Source organism: Hippopotamus amphibius, chromosome 15 (assembly GCF_030028045.1).
Source record: "Hippopotamus amphibius kiboko isolate mHipAmp2 chromosome 15, mHipAmp2.hap2, whole genome shotgun sequence".
Classification (NCBI taxonomy): Eukaryota; Metazoa; Chordata; class Mammalia; order Artiodactyla; family Hippopotamidae; genus Hippopotamus; species Hippopotamus amphibius.
The window spans coordinates 35,840,892-35,860,920 of NC_080200.1; the positions used below are offsets into that span (position 1 = coordinate 35,840,892).

At 40.0% G+C, this 20,029-nt stretch overlaps 1 protein-coding gene across 4 annotated transcripts in view; it reads right to left on the bottom strand.

Moving 5' to 3' along the window:
* Positions 1–20,029, bottom strand: part of GHR (growth hormone receptor) — a 324,223-nt gene that overhangs the window by 58,256 nt on the left and 245,938 nt on the right. For all 4 annotated transcript variants that reach the window (XM_057708793.1, XM_057708792.1, XM_057708791.1 and 1 more), the window contains 4 exons: positions 12,430–12,602; positions 8,227–8,405; positions 2,753–2,918; positions 582–672 (listed from right to left, as the gene is read on the bottom strand). In XM_057708793.1, coding sequence (XP_057564776.1) covers positions 582–672; positions 2,753–2,918; positions 8,227–8,405; positions 12,430–12,602 — 609 coding nt within the window. The remainder of the gene's footprint in view (positions 1–581; positions 673–2,752; positions 2,919–8,226; positions 8,406–12,429; positions 12,603–20,029) is intronic.

Below are 20,029 nucleotides of genomic sequence, written 5' to 3' on the forward strand. Positions count from 1 at the left end.
CAGCAGTGGCAGAGTAATAACTGGAACCTGCCTTCTGACTGCAAGAGAATGCATAATGGAAACTCTTCAAAAGCAGAAATTTATCTGTGTTGACAAAAGCAGGTAAAATACCAAATCATAAGTATACAAGCAATTTAAATAAAATCCAGATTTACTTAAAATCATCATCATATGAAGTCTAAAGAGGCTTTATGGGATTGAATTATCTAGGTGGCTTTAGTTTACTACTTGAATTTCCTCTTACGTTAGGACTGTGTGAAACTCAGCCAAGCCTCAGTGCTACTTTATGGTGCTGGACTAAACGAGCCAATTTGTTCAGAACTTTGATGAGGTGCATATCACAAGGTGATATCACTAGCCTCAGCCTCTTAATGTCCTATACAACTTTCCAGATGGAACTGAGACCTGTGATGTCTGTATGATGACCACAGCAAAGTGGTAAATGAGTAACAGGAGATAATGTTTCACTGGGTTAATGAAATGTCTCACTCATGATTCACGAACATTAAACAATAAATGGAAATGTGTATGTTTGCTAAATAACTGGCAAAACATATCAAAGTAGGTTATATCACACTTACCTTTGCTGTTTAGAAAATATGAATAAAAATAATGTCACTGTTAGCCCAAATATTCCAAAGATAATAATTAAGAACCATGGAAACCGGAAATCTGAAAAACACAAGAACAATATCTCACTCACAGAGCTATGAATAGTTCAAGTTTACATTTTACTCTCCTGTTCTACATAAAAAAATTTCCTAATTTGTATTCTTGTAGTGAAGTCAGTGATTTCACTTGATAACCACTGAAATACAATGCAGTGACTTAGGAATATTTTCTGTTCCAAGAACAGCTCTATCCACTTCTTCAGATCCTTTCATGTACCCCTGCCACACTCCCCCTCCCCCCGCCAAAAAAAAAAAAATCAAAGTAAAGAAACAGCATACAGTTTAAGCACAATCCATATTTATACAAACAAACTGCTTTAAGCATCTTATGTATTCAGGGTAAGTCATTAAAAGGCTTCAGCTCTAGGAAAAAGCGATGCCTGTTAATATATTGATACTATTGAGTTAGCCAAAAAGTTTGTTTGGGTTTTTCCTAACATCTTACGAAGAACCTGAAAAATTTTTGGCCAACCTGATACTTTACCTAAACAATGTCCATTTGTTTGTTTGTTTGTTTGTTTTTTAAAGGTGTGGTGATATTTTTTATCCTCCAGATTGAGGATCCACTAAAAAGATGGGGGCAGAGTTTTATTTTTAAATCATCACTGAAGCTTTTTAGACAGGGAGGCATACATATTTACAGCTTAAAAAAATGTACTGTTTGGCAGAGGAAGATCGGGACTCCCTTCTTCAGATTTTAGTATAATTTGTAGCAAATTTGTGGGAGTCTGTTTGTAAAACTTCTATTTCATTTCTTAAGAACAACTGCCATAGCGGCAGAGGTTGACTGCCTTTAAGGGGGAATTTACCTTAATGTTGCTTTGTTACAAGTAGGCTTTTATGCTGCAATATTCTTTTATTTTCTTATTCAGTTATTAAAATCCCCAAGGGAGATATTATGCATATTATAAAGAATTAGTGGGGGAGAGAATAGCATTTTGTTGTATCTTGTGGTATCTACAATTTTATATCAATGATATACTCAGGAACATAGTATAAAGCGAGAGCTTAATTTTTTTCTTTTTTAACAGAGAAGGAAAAGCTTGCTTAAAAAAATCTTTAAGCCATCACAATAAGCTTAAAAGGCATGTGGCAAATGTACTTTTAAAATTTTAAAATTTAAAGAATTTCATTATATCAAATATTGTTTGAAACAATAAGCCTGTTGAGTAGAGCTTAGAAAAAATGGTGCTATGGACATTTTCATTTATGTTATATAGTATCACAGATTCTACCTGTACCATAGTGCAGAAATATAAATTTCTCTGTAGCTTGTGATTATTTCATTAACAAACCTCAGACCCTCATGAAGCCCTGTAAACCTTGTGTTTTTAATGGAGATGGGTTATAGTCAATTCACATTTGAGAGTGATAATACTTTACACACTTACTCTTCATTGTTAAGCAGCCTTCTTTATTTCTGTATCCAAAAATTTTAAATCTTTTATTCTGAATTCACAGGTCTCATTTCTTTAAACTATATGTTTATATTTCCTTTATACAGGCTCTTCAAATATTCCTTGTCACTCTTGAGCATAACTAGCACACGATATACTAAGCCTTCTTTCAGGTAAAAGCGACACCCAAACTTTCTAAAACCCATAAGCACCTGCCACTGACTACTAAAGCTGACTCAATATTAGGCTTTCTCTTAGATGCCACATGGATAACCATCCACCCAGAATCCGAATTTCTTCACTGTGTATTTGAAAAACATTTTTTTTTCTGATTATAAATGCAAAACAAACTCATAGAAAGTATTAGAAATACAGAAACACATAAAGAAAAGAATCACCTGAAATTCTGTTATCTGGAGATACCCCCCCTCAATTGATAGCTTAGTGCATCTTCTCCTCTTTAACTTGCACCTACCCCATGATTTTTCCTGAGTAATCCGAAAATGAAATCCTCCTTCCTCTTTTGCGATGGATAATACCTGTTACAGGTAGCGAACTCAAGGTCCCTCATCCTGACAATTGAGGCTAATGTATCTTGATCTGGACAACATCCTAACATATGGAATGTATCCCTGTATATTGACAAAAACCAGGTTGTCTGCCATCTTAATCTCTTAGGTTTACCTTCTTCACATGCAAATGGGCTCATTTGAGGAAGCGTTACAAAGAGCACCTCACTGAACTCGCCATATTTTTCAGAGTTTCGTTGTCTGGATCTCACACGCACTTCGTACTCTTTATCCAGTCTCAGCGAGTACACTGGAACTGACGTTGACAATACAGGGTCCATCTTTCAAGACAAAATAGGAAACTTACTGGTTAGAGAGTCAACAATTCAATGCAATAAGCTCTATGAGGTGTTTCTACACTTGTATTCAAAATGAATTTCTGTAAAGTAGGCAACGTTTCAAAATGCACTGGTAGAGTCTGCTATTTAGAGAAAGATCAAGGCAAATAACTTAGTAACAACATTGTAAAGTAACTATACTTCAATAAGAAAATGGTAAAAAAATAATCCTTTTGTTAAATGGATAGTAGTCCTCAAATTTATTTTGTATAAACCCAAAGATATGATAGACTTCTTTAAAGAAATGCAGCTATATCTTTGCATTAGGTTGTCAGATATTTACTAAGATCAAAGCATAATAGAATTATTACAGAGAATGGCAGAATTATAAAAAAGATTACATATACATTGCCTACCCTTTGGGATATTATATTCTCATATAAAGAGATCAGAAGAAGGACTTCCCTAATGGCGCAGTGGTTAAGAATCTGCCTGCCAATGCAGGGGACATGGGTTCGATCCCTGGCCTGGGAAGATCCAACATGCCTCGGAGCAATTAAGCCTGTGCACCGCAACTACTGAGCTTGCGCTCTAGAGCCCATGAGCCATAACTACTGACCCCATACGCTGCAACTACTGAAGCCCGCATGCTCTAGGGCATGTATACCACAACTACGGAGCCTGTGCTACAACTACTGAAGCCTGCGTGCCTAGAGCCCGTGCTCCGCAACAAGAGAAGCCACCACACTGAGAAGCCCATGCACCACAACAAAAAGTAGCTCGCGGCAACTACAGAAAGCCCATGCTCAAAAACGAAGACCCAATGCAGCCAAAAATAGATAAAAAATAAATAAAAATAAAATAAAAAAGAGAAGAAAACAAATTTATGAAAAAAGACATAAGAACAGAAAAAACCAAACATTTCCTATATTTATATCTGTTCTTTGGAAATCCTGGGTCATCATTCATATGATCACAGAATTGGAACGTGTCCTAGAAAAATCAGAGTTGTCTTAATTAGACTTTCAAACAATTCTATCGGCTTGTTCTAGAAGGCTTAAAGCCACCTCAAAATAGTTTGCTATTCAAAATCTGTGAAGAAAAGTCACTGGAGGCCTTTGTCAACAAACATCAGGCTTCCACAACCCTGAAGGCCAGGATATTCCTTCACCTTCCCAGGGAAGGGCAGGTGAGGCTATGAGAACTTTAAGACATGTTGCTATCAAAGAGGTAGACACAAGTAATGATGGGGTTTTTCTCCAAGTCAAACTTTCAAAGCAGGTATCCAATATGTACTTTTCTTATGCTTTTGGGTAGAACATCTTGTTCCTGTTTATAGAAAACTAGGAACACTCTTTTTTTCAACAGCATGGGCTTTTCACATAAATAAGATTCTCATAATTTGTTTTATTAAGTCAGAAGCTGTGCCTTCAGCTTCTAAAACAAATTTCCTTTCATCTCAGTTAGTTTCTATTCACAAAGTACCTCTTTTTTTCCTCCTATGTACACAGAATGGTTAGTTTGCATCTTTTATAGAAACTTCTTAATATATGGAACATTTGTATACCTAAAATGCTTCTGAATATGAGAGTTAAAATATTTTTAAAAGCCTATGTTTCCATTCTTGAAGCTCTAATTTCTCTGTCACTGTCACCAATACTATTTTTTTTTTACAGATTTCATTAATAACAAAACCAAAAAAGGAAACCTTGGCCATTTGACCCATGGGCCCCTCTCCATCTTCCCTCAACCCTCCACACCAGCCACACCAAACTCAAATTTGCTCACATGGCTCCTAATACCCGCCCTGACCCCTGCCACCTGCCTATGAGGGAATGTCTATTCTTGGCTAACTCTCAGTGCAAGTATTGCTGATAGTCTAAGAACACTTTCCGGCAATTATCCTGACTCCATCCTGCCAGGTAAGACATTGCTAAGATTTCTATATTATACTGCAAACTCCTGGAGGCAAACAATGCCTTCATTTTCTTTACATTTCCAAAGCCCAGCACGATACAAGGTATATAGTGGGTATTCAAGAGATGGCCAATACATTGTGGATAACTCTATGCCACCCATTAAGTCTTAAAAAAAATTCAACAGACTTTTAACTTGGTTTAGCAGATAAATAGTTATAAGCAACTACATGGTCATTAGAATTACTTTTATATTCAAAATGTGTTTAGTAAATAAAAAATGGGCATATAATACCAAAGTCAGTACTGTCAAATGGTAACATGAATTCCTGATACAAGTCACAAACATTACCCTTTTCGCCCTTGACTTACAACCACCTCTTCTTTTTATGCTTATATGCCTTTTGTTCTCATAACCAACTAGAATGTAAATTCTTCAAGAGAGGTCAGTTCTTATAGCTGGGCCCTTGATACTCATGACCATCCTGAGACACCTTGCAAATTATCCAACTTATAAATATCACGAATTTATAACTTCATTTATAAAAGGTAAGTAAAGAAAAAGTTAACTGACCCCTTTGGACTATCTGATGAGATTTAGCAGGGGTGCAGTGAAAAGTGGCACAAAGTGCTGTTGGGATGCAGCCCCGAACAGTCGACTGAGTCCCATGCTCCCATGCGTCTGGCTCAGGGTGTGGGTTTCCTGTCAGTGCTTTGGCTGGGACAGAACTAGAACCATACACCATGGACTTTCAGCGTTTGGAGTATTAGCAGTCAATCTGAGTGCTAATGTTCTGATTTACATCTTTTTCTAGGTCGTCAAACTTTTTTTGTTTCAGGTCTTCTCTACACTCTTAAAAATGATGGAGAATCCTAAAGGTTCTGTTTTGGTTTTTTTTTGGGGGGGGGGAGGGGATTATACCTATCACTATTTACCATACTAGAAATTGAAACTGAGAATTTAAAAAATACTAATTTCAAAATTAAAATAATAAATTGATTTCATGTTAACATATTTTCATAAAATTTATTTTACTTTCTGAAACAATAAAAGTATAGTGAGAAAAATGACATTGTTTTACATGTTCACAAATCTCTCTAATATTTGGCTTAATGGCTGTATTTTTACATCTGTTTCTGAATTAAAACTGTTAGGACGTGTTGTTTTGGTTGAGGTACATGAATAAAACTCGGTCTCACAGATGTATAGTGAGGACAAGGAAGAGATATTTTAATAGCCTTTTCAGACAATTGTACATGTTCTTCTTTAACACCAACAAAAAAACTCTGTGAGTGACATTTTCTTAAAGGTTAGTTGCAATGTGGAATCTGAAACCATATCAATGAATCTTTCACACTTCGTTATATTAAAATCCACCATTCCATCTGGTACCTTGAATGGATCATTTCCCCATGCGTGGTTTTGGTTACAGTATGTACTGGTCATTTGGAAAATATTGTTCACTGAGTTATGCGGATTTTCTAAATGTTCACACATTTTATTACACAATATTAAAAAAAATCACTTTTGCTTATATCACCACTGATCTCACCAGGAAATCTTCAGAGGCTGGGAAAGCTATCAAGCTCACAGCTGAAGATGGCAAGTTTTCCAAAATTTGAATTTAATCTTGAAAGCTCAAATTTTGTCCTTGGCAACAAATACTGTCAATTGTTTTTCTTGACGTGTTAAGCTCACTTCATTCTTTTTCAGGAACTGTATGCCAAATATTTGCCAACTCGAATATGAAAAGCCATCTATCAGTTTATCGGTTGTTCTTTCAAAGTAAAAATGGTGTTCCAAGCAAAAAGCAGCTAGTTCAAGCAGGCAACTCAGGTGTTTAAATGCGTTTTCTCAAGACAAATATCCACACCTCTGTTTGCAGCCCAAGTGCTTTATGTGTACTTCCCATGTGTCACACAGAATATTAAAAAGCCACATACTCAGAAGTCGTGATTTAATAAACTTAATAATATACACAGCTTCATCAAGGACATTCTTATGTGAAACTGCCTCCCCCCAGCCCTGCTCCCCGCTTCTTTACTGTGAATGCATTATGGTGAAAAATACACTGACTATCAGTGCATTTTGGAATTAGCCTTGATTTGTGCTAAGGCAGCAGCAGTGTTTCCATCATTGCTTTTGTATCATTGCATTTTGTACCATTTCAACACAGTGAAAAAAGGAAAGAACATTCTAGTATTATTATGAAAATAGTCTTGACCTTGTGGACTACCTGAAAGGGTCCCAGGGACCTTCAGGGATCCAAAGTTTACACTTTGGGAATTGCTGCCCTGGAGTGCCTAGCACAGTGCCTTGTGCACAGTAGTTATTTCAGTACCTGGTTGCTGAACAAATGTTTGACTGAAGCTTGAATTTAGAAAGCCGTGTTTAACTCAGCAACCAGCCAAGTGTTTCTGCACCAAGTTATGGAACAGATATCTAAATTAAAATGATTCTGCAAACAGAACCTTGAAGCCCAATATTTAACTGTTTAAAGCTGCTCTAAACTTAACTTTCCTCTAATGACAAAACTGGCATCTTTCTTCAGCAGTTCACTGAATGGACAGGGCCTGGTGTCTCAACATTCTGGGAGCGAGGCTGTGCCAGGCTGCTGGGCACGACCTGGTGACTGGCCAGAAACCACTTGGCTTGGCCAGGCCTGGGGCTGTGGTTAGACTGATTTAGAATTAGTTACATGGGGACCAGCATGATAATCCTGTTTTTCTTCTTGTTGTGTGCCATGTGGAATTTATCTAAGTGCCCAGCTCCCATACACTTGGCAAGGAAGTGAGGAGTTCAGAGGTCAACCTGTACCATGCCACTTGCCTACATTAAAAACCTCTTAGCTTGATTCTCCCCTGAGGTATGTAACAAAACAGCCTTCTGAAACCCCTAGGGGATAAATTCCTTCCCTTTGTTTCCCTCCTGTAGTCACTCAAGAACTCATTTTAGTGCCGGTCTGCTGAATAGCAGAAACAAAAATCCTGGGCAGATATGTAGCCACAGCTCACCACTGACCTTGATCAATGTGACCTTGGCTAAACATGATCATAACCATATTTAGCCACATCCTCAAAGACAGCTAAGTGGCTAGAGTATACGATATGGTTCTAAGGTTAAACTGGACACCAGTAACGACTGGAGAAATAGTTTTCCTTTCCTTTCATAGATTTTTGTATAAAACTCCATGTAAGCATCTCCTGCCTTAAAGAATTCCAAGATGGTATTTTACTGATTATATCCATTTTTCTCAAATAAGAAATTAGAGCTCATATAGCATGGGCATGTGGTGTTAAGTCAAAAGAAAGTCTAATTATAAATAAGGGGGTTGGTGAACTAAAAAGAAGAAAAGGCAAAGGATTTTTAAATGTGAGATGTAATGATATCTTACCATTTTCCACTGGGTTTCATTGACTTCTTTGTATTGCAGTTCATACTCCAGGACTATCCAGCCCTTCTGCACATCTGCATTGGGTGGTGGTTCCCATCTCACTTGGATATCTGCATGAATCCCCGTTAAACTGATGTTCAATAAAGTCCAGTTGAGGCCAATGGGTGGATCTGGTTGCACTGTGCATTTCAACAGAGAATTTGTATACAGACACAGCTCGATATTAGTGGCATGCTTTCTTACAAAGAGACTAAGTTATTTTATGCATGTTTATTATTCAAATGTATAATTATTCTTAATTCTTCCATATTCTCATTATTATACTCTCAGTTTATGGGAGAGTATCATTTTTTTTTAACTTAAGAATGATCTGTTTTTAACTTAAAAAAAAAGCTCCTATAAAAATTCCTTTTTGAGGTTAAAATCTGATCTATAACTCTCCTTGAGGATTTGCCATGTTTTACATTTCTTTTGGTTCTGATAGGATTAATACTTTGGGATTGTGGAAAAGAAATTCACTTTAACTCAAAACTGAAGCAACAGACAGTAAGAAAGACCTATGGTATTTAAACATGTGGGTGTTTTGGAATCAGGAGTGGAGAAGTCTTTTTTCTTTCAAGCTGTACGTAACCTGGGGCAAGGTCGTCTTCATTTTTTTTCTCATTTCTTGTCTTTGCCATTTCTGTACTGCAACTAGCACAATTCTTCCGAACACTCCGTAAATACTCCTTAGCTTGTCTTCCTAGTCACATGTGATCAGTTCTTTGGATATAAAAGGAAGGCTTTACACTGCTCTCTCAAATGGTAATGAATCAGTGTTTTCTGTCTTTTACTTAACTGCATGCCATTGACCACTGTGTAGTGGATACTACTTCTTAAAAAATAGAGAAAGTCCCAATTTGACTGATCATGACCACATTTTGGAAATTAAATTGAAGGGATTTGCAAAATAGCTAAGCTACATATGTCACATAATGACAGTTATATCTCATCTTTCTGGATTTGTTGGGGATTGATGAATTCTGAAAACGAAAGCTTAACCCTTTATATGACTGAACTATAAAGATGTTTTTAATGAAAAATTTTCTCAGACTTATTATTCATGTTGCATCTTAAAAATCTCCCTGTCTACTTTAAATAGAGGATATAGAACAGGGTCCTTTTTGAGAAGGCTCAGCACCATCGTTCTGAGCATAATAATAGCCTCTCCCTTCTATGCTTATTTCCAGGTGCCTTAGTTGACACATTAAGATGTGAGAAACACTCTGAAATGTTTAAAAAGCATCTGAAACTGAATGCATTCACAGGCAAGCTGCTAGTCTTCTGCCTGAAACTTGCTCCTCTTCCACCTTCCCTAGCTCTGTTAATGGTGACGCCATTCCTCCAGTTGTTCAGGATAAAAATGGTCAACTCTCCCTCAACTCACCTTTTTTTCACCACCCCACATTCTGTCAGCTGCACTTTCAGGATATTCCCAGAATCCACCTACTTCTCACCACGCGCCCCACTCTAACCTGTTCCTAGTCATTATCATTTTTTTTTTTGCTGCATTTGCCTCCTAACTCATCTCTTCCTGTGGTCCTTGTCCCCTTTCAGTTTATTCTCAACCAGACTCTCAACACTGTGGACATGGTGTCATCTTAACACTTAAGTCAGGTCATATTGCTTATCACTTAAAGCCTTCTGAAGGCTTCCTATCACGCCAGATGAAAGCCAAGGTCACACAATGGCTTAAAGGGTACAATAGCTTTGACCCTCTGAGCTCTGGGATCTGGTCTATGATCACGCTCCTCCTTGCTCTCTGTGTGTCCCTCCACTACCCCATGCTGCTCTTAGAGTGAGCAAAGGCATGCCTCCCACCTCAGGATATTCACTCTTCCTGTGCCCTCTCCCCTCAGGTAGACACGTAACTGTTCTCTCATTTCCTTCTTTGCCCAGGTGTCGCTATCTCAACTGTAGCCACATCTGATTACCCTACCACTGCAACCTCTCCTCCTTCCCCACATTATTCTTCTTCCCAGAATGGTCTCCTTGCACCCTCCCTGGGAAAAAGTCCCACCAGGGCAGATGTTTCTGGTCCCCAGCACCTAGAACACTACCTGGCCCAAGGAAGAGACTCAAAGATTGGCCTAATAAACTGAATGAATGACAAATGCCTGACTAATATATGACTTTAAACCCAAAGACTAGCCCTGCGAGGTCTGGTGGAATATACACATAATTCATGAGGAAGCTGGGGCTTGTGATTGTCATCTTCAGGTCTATTAGATTCACCTCAGTCCTTTGCTGTCTTTCACTCTCAGTCCCTCCTTCCCTGCGTTCATGGTAATTCTGCCTGTCGTCATCTTTCGCCTTGATTATCACAAAGTCTTCTAGTCCCACACCTCTAGTCTGTGCTATTCCAATCCACCTTCTACACTGCAGCAAGATGAATTTCCCTGAGACATGAGTACCCTGCTGTATGGCCTTGAGGTTAAGAGCACGGGCTCTGGAGCTATGCTGCCTAGGTTCAAATCTCAGCTCTGCCTACCAGCTGTCTGATCTTGAGCTAGTCATTGAATCGCTTTGGGGATCAGTTTCATCATCTGTAAAATGGGGATAATATAACCTACCTCATATAGTTATCATACCTGATCTATTGTAAGTCTCTGTAAATGTTAGTAATAAATATCTTGAAGTCATTTCCCTGCATAAACATCCTCAAATGTACCCCTGGGCAGTAAGGTAACGTGTAAGTTTCTTTGTGGGGTACACAAGATCAAGGATGATTTCTCTGGCCAGCCAGGGAGGCCTGCCAAACTGCCCCTGAGTCCGTGAACATCCTGTGCTGTTTATCACTTTCGGAACTTAGTAGCTGTTGGAAGACACAGTCCGTCTTGTATACCTGGCAACTCCCCCTGATGCTTTAAGAAGTAACCGAACTAGTCACCATCTCCGTGCAGCCCTTTCTCATTCTTCAGGCCCAGTCAATCTTCATGCCTCTGGCCACCACCTTTGGCTTGCTGTGCATTCCACACACCTTGAGTTCGGCACCTACTGTGCTGTAACACAATTATTTGCTAACCTGCCTGATTTCCCTACTTGACTGTGTCTTACTCATTCTGCAGCCAACACACCCAGCACAGTACCCAGCTCACAGCAGGCACTCAGGGCAGGTCAGCCAGGTAAATGAGTGGGGCTGGCTCTTGGCAGGGACAGGATTAGAACACGGTCTTGACAAAGTATTCTTTCTACTACCCATTTAGCTACTAGCCAGCTACATCTATTGACGTTAGGGCATATATACTAGTAGTTTCTCTAAACGGTGCAACTGGGTTCTCTTTTCTGCTTGTTACAGTTCTCTCAATCTTCTCCCTCAAAGTCAGGCTACTTGTATCAGATTTACTTGCTTCCATCTACAGTTTCTACCCACACTCTCTCTGTCTCTTCCAGTCTTCTGATGCCTGGGAAACCATGCACAAGAACAACACATCTGAGACAGGCTCCAAGGAATTCCTATAAGCAACAAATGAGCTTTGTGGATAGATTTGAAGTACCAGTGGCAGCTACTCATAGTCCTTTGATTCTTTCCATTTAGCTGTTTATACTATTATAGTATAAACACGAATATTCCAATTATGGTTGTTTGTTTTGTTTCATTTCCCTTGTGATGGGCAAGGGATAAGCTGCTTGGATCTTTCACTTGTTCATTGAGCTGATTATCTCATGTTTGTTTTGAGATCTTATAAACATGTCTTTAAACTGATTTTGGCTGTTTTGTCAATGTAAGAATCCAGAGTGGTCAAGAAAATCTAGGCATTTATCATAGCAATGGCAGAGATCAAGGCCAATGTATTTCAGTAGATCTGAATGTAATAATCATACCAAATGATTAGGCGAGAAGGAATCTTAAGAGTGTACTTTGTCCCTTGCACACGAGAATACCATCCAGCTTTAGAGACATTCTCAGGGAAAAGACTCCATAAGGCTTCTACTCTTTTCTTTACAACTTTCACTGTCAGATTGTTTCATGTTACCGCCAACCCAGGCTCCCCCTGCCCTTTCTCTCTTATTCACCAGCTGATCTCACGTGCAGTAAAGACTTCCATCCATTTACAGAGTGCAATGATACAGTCTTCCTTCTTGCATACACTTGGACTTTGCAGCCTTCCCCGCTTATTTAATCTAAAGCCATGTCAAATAAAACACAAACCTGTGATTTACCTATTTCCTCAACAGAGAAACACTTTTGATCCACAGTATCACCATTGCTCGTTAGCTTGATACAGTAGGGGATCCAAATGGAGGTATAAGAGGAATTAAAGTAACAGCTGTTTTCTCCAGCAGAGACATAATCGGGACATTCTTTCCATTCTTGAGTCCATTCTTGAGTGCTCCTGAAATGGAGGGTAAAAAAGGATGAATTGCTCCCCAAATCATGCCATAGCGTAAGTCAAAGTAAGGTGCCTGAGAGTCAGATTCAATAAATTGGGACACAAATATTTTTCGAGCAGGTACCTTAGTGGCACCATTTCCAGGAAGTAGCACATCTGTGTACTGATGATCAGTGTCTGTTGACTGATAGGATAGGCAGCCATTTGGTACTTTTGCCTATACCAAAAGCAACCCTTATATTGACTGTATAATGTGCCAGCTCCTAAATTAAGTATTGGTGGGTATTTTATTATCTACATTCTACAGATGAGGGTTCTCAGGCTTACGGAGGTTTAAAAATGTTCCTTTATTAAAACACTGCAAAGAGTTAACTACCAAACTATAGAGATTCCCAGAGAATGGTTGAGTCTTTAAACCTGGGTATTTCCCCAACTCATGATGTTAGAAACTGAGGCGGCACGCTGAAGGTGTTCTCCAGGCTGAGTCACATTGAGATCTGGGTGACTCTGAAGTAGAAAATCGGCTACCACCCTACTCTGAACCACTGCATCCTGCATCCACCTCGCAAAGCTGTCCACTGTTCGGGGCCGGGGTGGGGGTGGCGGATTGTTTTCCTGTTGCCTTGAACTCCTTCCCATACTCCTGACTTTTTCCTTAATTACATGAAGAGCCATGGGAACATTTCAAACATGCTGGACACCCAGGTAACCTTTAAGAAACATGGGAATTTTAGCCTTTTCCCCTCTACTTATTAAAGAGACAAAACGCATGAACCCAGAAATTTAAAAAAATTCTCCAAACTGAGAAAGCATTTTTCTTCTCCATTTTGTAAATAGAAATGGACATTTAATTATAATATCAAAAAAAGGAAAACAAAAATAAGCTGAATTGAATCAACATGTTTGCCTATCAGTTCCTTTTTTGGTTTCTCTACAAAGAACAAGTTCATCTTTTCCTAAATCTTGGATCAGATAAGAAGAACCAAAACAAGGCATGGGGGAAAGAACACATGGAGAACACTGAAGAAATCAGAAAAGCTACATCTCCATAACTAAATTCCACCATAGAGTTATTCACCTCCATCCCTCTTTACAGAAAGCATCATTTACCCAGATGACTTAAAACAACAGCAAGTGTGGAGACGCAGATGTAGAGAACAGACTTGAGGACATGGTGAGGGGGGAAGGGGAAGCTGGGATGAAGTGAGAGAATAGTATTGACATATATACACCACCAAATGTAAAATAGATGGCTAGTGGAAGCAGCTGCATGACACAGGGAGATCAACTCGATGATGGGTGATGACCTAGAGGGATGGGATAGGGAGGGAGGGAAAGAGTCTCAGGAGGGAAGGAATATGGGGATATATGTATAAATACAGCTGATTCACTTTGTTGTACAGTGGAAACTGGCACAACAGTGTAAAGCAATTATACTCCAATAAAGATCTGAAAAAAAAAAAGAATCAGCAAAGAGAGAGGGGATTAAAAAAAAGAAGAAGAAGAAGCAGTAGCCTTCTGCTTGTCAACACATTAAGGGCAAAGACTGCTTTATATTTTCCTGAATTTTGACGAAAAGATCAAGTATGACATGATTATAATACAAAAAGAAAATCAAATATGGGAAGAGTCTCCCTTGCACAGACTGTGATGCTGCTACGTATGTTCATTAGCCTTTGGAGTCCAAAGAAAGCTGTGGAAAGGACCAATTAAGAACTTAAACTAAGGTAGATCTTTCTTTGAAAACTCTATGAGAAGTTATGCCAATCGTGTCTATAAATAATTACATTGTTCTAGAATGTTTTATTCCTGGTATAGTACAAGGATGGGGCTTCAAATGTATCCTAAAGTCCCATGATCTTAGATCCTTTCACATAAAGGAAGATCCAGTCTCATCACAGTCCAACTGATTAAATGATGGACTAAACGAGGAGGCTCCTGACTCAACAGCAAGCATGGCTAACACAAAACACACATCCACTAGCAGATCTTGGACAAAGAGGGAAGAGGCTGTTAGATGAATCACAGAATGATTGACTTTCTTAACTAGGAAACAACTTCAGATGCTATCATGATAAATATGCACTAGGTTCCTAATCTATAAGTATGAGAATTTGAGAACCATATTTTAAATCTTTGTGATAATTATTAGCATAGGCTACATGATGGGTCACAGTGCTATAGTCACCTGAAATTTTTTAACATCCCTTTAAACGTGTCTAATCCCCATGTTGAGGAAAATCCCTATCTCACTAACTTTATGGTTTTTTTCATATGGAATAATTATAGAAGAAATAGTATATTTTTAGCTGATATTACATTATTATTTGTACTGAACATATGACATGATTACTAAATCTCACTGGCAGTGAAAAAATAAACACATTTTTTTGAAAACAAAAACAAGCAAACAAAACAACAGCAGGATGTGTGTCGAAGGGAAAGATGCCAGGAAGTTCACTGTGGGAGGATGTCAGTTTGGGGAAAGGATATTCCCTGATCAGCTGCCAAGGGGACCTGAACAAAAATGCAGAGCAATCAAAAGATCGCTCAGACTCAAGCCCATCCCAGCAGGAACTGAGTAAACATGTGAGTGGATGTGACACAACTCTCCTCCAATTTCCCATCTGCCTGCCTGACTGAATGAGTGAATTCAGCAAGCCATCATTGGGTACTTCCTATGCAAGCACTATGTAAGCATGATATCTGGCACTAGCTCTGCATGGCTATAATGATTAATGAGACTTGATCCCTACCTTCAGGTTAGAAGATGACTCAGAAATTACCATCTGGGTACTTTCTTTTCTTTGTCTCCTTTATTCAGTACATTGATATTTTATAAGCATTGATTATATTATAAAACACTGTGTTGGGTATTCTGGGGGATTCATGTGAATTTCTCCTGCTGCAGGGGAATGACTGAGAAACTGTATTACAAAGCAGTGTGGGCAAGTGTTCACACACAGTGTTCCCTGGAGTGAGGGGGGAACGGCTGCTCTGGCCATTCATGGAAGGCTTCAAGGTGGAGGTGACGTTTTTAGCAATCTTGAAGATGGGTAAAAGTTTAATAGATGGCAATAGGGGAAAGAAGGGAGGGAACAGAAGGCAATGGAATAATTGGAGAAAACTTTCTTAAATTAGAATTGCTGGGGCTTCCCTGGTGGCGCAGTGGTTAAGAATCTACCTGCCAGTGCAGGGGACATGGGATCGATCCCTGGGCCGGGAAGATCCCACATGCCATGGAGCAACTACTGTGCGCCACAGCTACTGAGCTTGCGCTCTAGAGCCGGTAAGCCCCAACTACTGAGCCCATGTACCACAACTACTGAAGCCTGCGTGCCTAGAGCCCATGCTCCGCAACAAGAGAAGCCACCACAATGAGAAACCCATGCACCACCACGAAGAGTAGCCCCTGCTCACAGCAACTAGAGAAAGCCCGTGTGCAGCAACGAAGACCCAAAGCAGCCAATAAAATAAATAAATAAATAAATAAATAAATAAATAATAAATAAATTTAGAAAAAAAAATTAAAATTGCTACCTAGGTGGGGTAATTTGCTATTTACTTTTCACTAGGCTATCAGCTGAGAAGGGGGTTTATAAGTCAGGGAGACATAAAGCCGGGTAACCTGTGGCTGAGGGAGAAGGGAGTAGGAATGACCTTGTGTGGGCTGAGGCGCTTGGGGCTGGCAGGCCAGACGGTGGAGGTCTGTGAGCATCGCCCTTGGGGGTGGGTGCTGGGCAGCAGTGGGCAACAAGGACCCTGCAGGCTGTGGGAAGGCAGGATGGGGAGCTGGGGGAAGACACACATTTCCTTCTTTACAGCTGTTTCCCAAGCTGGTCTGTTTGGCACTAAGAGGTAACTTGTGTAATATCAGGGGGTCCTTGAGACAGCTGCCCATCAGCTGTTGGAAAGAACTTGGGATTAACGTGGACCGTGAACTGCTGCTTAATTTCTGGTTGAGATTCTTAAAAGTTGCTTACCCTTGGGTGAGAGGGAAACTCATCTCTGATGGGAAACTTAAGTGGGTAGAGGGTGGAAGAAAGAATTGTGTGTATTATGTGTATGTGTTTAGGATAAGAAAAAGATAAAATAAATATGGATAAGGGGGTCATTGAACTATAGTATGGTTGATTTTATCTTGACTTTCAAACTCAATGAGAGTATAGTAAAGAGAATGGTTTAACAAGATTGGCCAGGGAATGCGGCTTTCATATAATAATAGCAGAGGAGATATCAAATGTATTTAGCATGATTGACAGTATTAAAGTTAGTATTAAAACGTTCTAAGGATGCAGGCCAGTGCTTGGCAGGTCTGGATTGGTAACAGGGTGGTAAGCTCTGTGTATTTCACACAGTTTCTCAACTTCCGCTTGTCAGCACCCTGGTCCCCATGGGGACTCTATGAAAAACACTGTTTAGATTATGCCCCACCGATTAGCTCCAGGGAACAAACAACTTACAGCACTTATCTTAAGCACCATGGATCAGGAAGAGCTAGTTCACAACACAACTCCCAACCCCCTCCCTCATTAACTGAAGATGGATTTTATTTTAAATACACACTTAACATTTCTTTTTAAACTATTAAATTTAGAAAAAAAGCCAAATGGACTTACAAAACAGATGCTCTGTTGCCTGCCTTCACTGAGTAGAATTTCTCTACAGATGACCAAGCCCGTTTATGGAAGCTACTCTCTCCTTTTACTTCCAGCACTTAAGTGCTTTAGGTTTGCTCCCAGACTGGCTTTGAAATAGGGGTGAGAAATACAGAAACAGCCTACCAATAAAAGTCAGAATAAAGAGCAGAAGAAATGCTTTCCACCTAAGTGCTTTCCACCCAATTGGAAGAGAAATCAAAAAAATAAAACATCATTTATGTCCTAAGGGCAACTGTTTTCATTACATCCAGATCAAGTGTTTTAGGTTTAAAATTTAACATTTTCCTTAGAAAAAAGAAAATAAAGTAACAACGCTCTTTTTCCTTTCTAATTTCCCCCACAGACTTGCATGGAAAATAAACTTTCTCTTCAACAGCCAGGATATTGGTGGGGGTGGGGGGTTCAGCCTTCGGGACTGAGTCTTCACATCCCCATTTCTTTGGAAACGAGACATCTGCTGGCAAGAGGCTGAGAGAGCAGAGCATGCTGACAGGCTCCCAGAGCCTCTTTTTGCCGGGCCTGTAAGTTGCACTCCTGCTGAGCCCCTTCCAAGCTCAGAGGCTGAATCTGGCACGGTCTCCATCACAGGGTGGCACAGACTATTCTGAACTGGCTGCCTCTTCCACCAGCTCACCTGGCTGGGAGCAGAGCCAGGCAAGCATGCAGCTGCCTCTGGGCCTATCCTGTTGACAGCCTGACGTGTTTAGATTCCCTCGTGCTTTAGCTACCAAGGCCAGGCAGGGAGTGCATCAGCCCCTCCTGCTCTTCTTGCCTCCACTGCTCCGGTTCTGGATGATGTCATGTCACAGTTTCATTTGTGTGTCAGAATGGGAAGTCATGATTCTATAGTCCCAGGAGTTGCCTGGGAACTGAATTCTAAGAAACAATGACAAGTCAGAAGCGCATTTGTATTTTCCTCTTTGCGTAAGTGGGTAACACACAGGCATTTGTACCTGGTGCACTCCTGATACTGTAAATTCCTGATACTCCTAATCTCCTCAGTTCTTCCCTTCTCAGATAAACCAGGCTGGGCACTCATGCTGTTTTGGCTAAGGTATTCAAAATAGTTAAATGCTTATAGAGAAAACACAAAATACTGATTTTGCCAGTTTGGTAGGCCCTAATTATGAGGTTATACTTAGGGGGTTTGAGGATGTGACGATTTCTTCCCCTGAGATCCCAAGCTCTACTAGGGCAATAATTGATGACATCTTTCTGAATAGATCCAAGACTTTCCCTCCACCTCATCACACCTTCAGCGACATCTCTGTTGGCACAGAGCTGGGTATGGACTAGGGATGCTGAAAAGCCTGGGCTATGCAGAGAAGGCCTGGAGGCAAAGGTATCTGGCCCTGATGGATGAGGGCAAGGGACAAATGTATACTTGTGAAGGCTGCATCCTTTTGGATTTATCTTTTTGCTCAGGTTCAAATTTGATGACTATTATGATGGTGAGAATGTTTTCATAAAGTGGGCCCAACTGCTAGTTCTCTCTTCATTTTAATTAATTGTGCCTGTACAAATAAGTTATTTTGTTTGGATTGAGCTGGCTTTCTAAGTTGCTGAAGCAAAAGTATGAAAATTGAACCTACAAAATCTCTCTTCATTTAACAATCAATTTTCAACAGATATGCAAAAGTGTTACCAGACATTTTAGCTTCCTGTCCAAACGTGTGTATACAGATCAGCTTTGTCTATCGGCCCCTACCTCTCTGTAGTATCAGCCTTGCTGAGAAACAAAGTGCATTTGGTGCCCAACCATCTCATCTTTGTGTGCCCTTTGGGGCACATCTGAGAGAACTCTCGCAACAACTGGAAGGTGAGTAAGGCCAGTCCTGGTTGCTAATTTAAAATATTTATTTGCAAATGAGGCACCCAGCTCTGCATTGAAAATGGTCTTATAGCAAGCACATCAATAGTCATAAGCAGTAAAGAATCAAAAATCACTTTTGTAGCACAGCATTGAAATTCTATATTATTTTAAATTATTATCACACTGCCAATAATAAGAACAGTCGCTGCCATTTATTCAGTACTTACTATGCTTGTCGCCAAGCACTGTGATAAGTGTTTTTCGGGGATGAGTTAGTAGAATCCTCACAAGAAGCCACGTGGCCAGGTCTATTACCTCCATTTTGCAGAGGAGGTGGCTGAACTGTGGACAGATTGACTCATCTGCCCAGCATGGCTCTGTGAGTGCGGGCTGGAGCCAGGCTGAAGTGCCCGGTGGCTGGCCCTGAGCTCATGCCCTTAACTGCCTGCTGCCTCTTGCTTTCCCTTCCCCGCTCCTCCGGGGGGTCGGCAGCACCATCCTCGGACGGATGACCACCACCAGATCAGGGGTCTCCACTAATCTTGCATCTTGGCTTAGGGATCGGGTGGAAAATAGGAGATGATAGAGTGTTTGAGCCTAAAATTTTAAAAAGCAAAAAGGTACAATATGAGAGTAAATGGAAATCAGGCCAGGTGAGAGGTAAGAAATAAACGACTTGGGTGGTGATTACGTTGAAAGATCTTTGTTTTACTCTTCCCCTGTTGTTTCATAGGATCACCCGCAAAAAATGGAATAGAGAAGTATCACAGTCCCTTATGGAATGTGACTACTCTAACAGGAACACAGTCTATTTTCTACATAGGACCAAACAGTCTTTTAAAACACACATCTTTAAAAAAAAAACCCCATGGCTTCCCACCACAGAGAAAGTAGACTGTGCCGTGGCCTGCAAGGCTTGTCTCAGTCTGGTTCTGCTAACCCTCTGACTTTTCCCC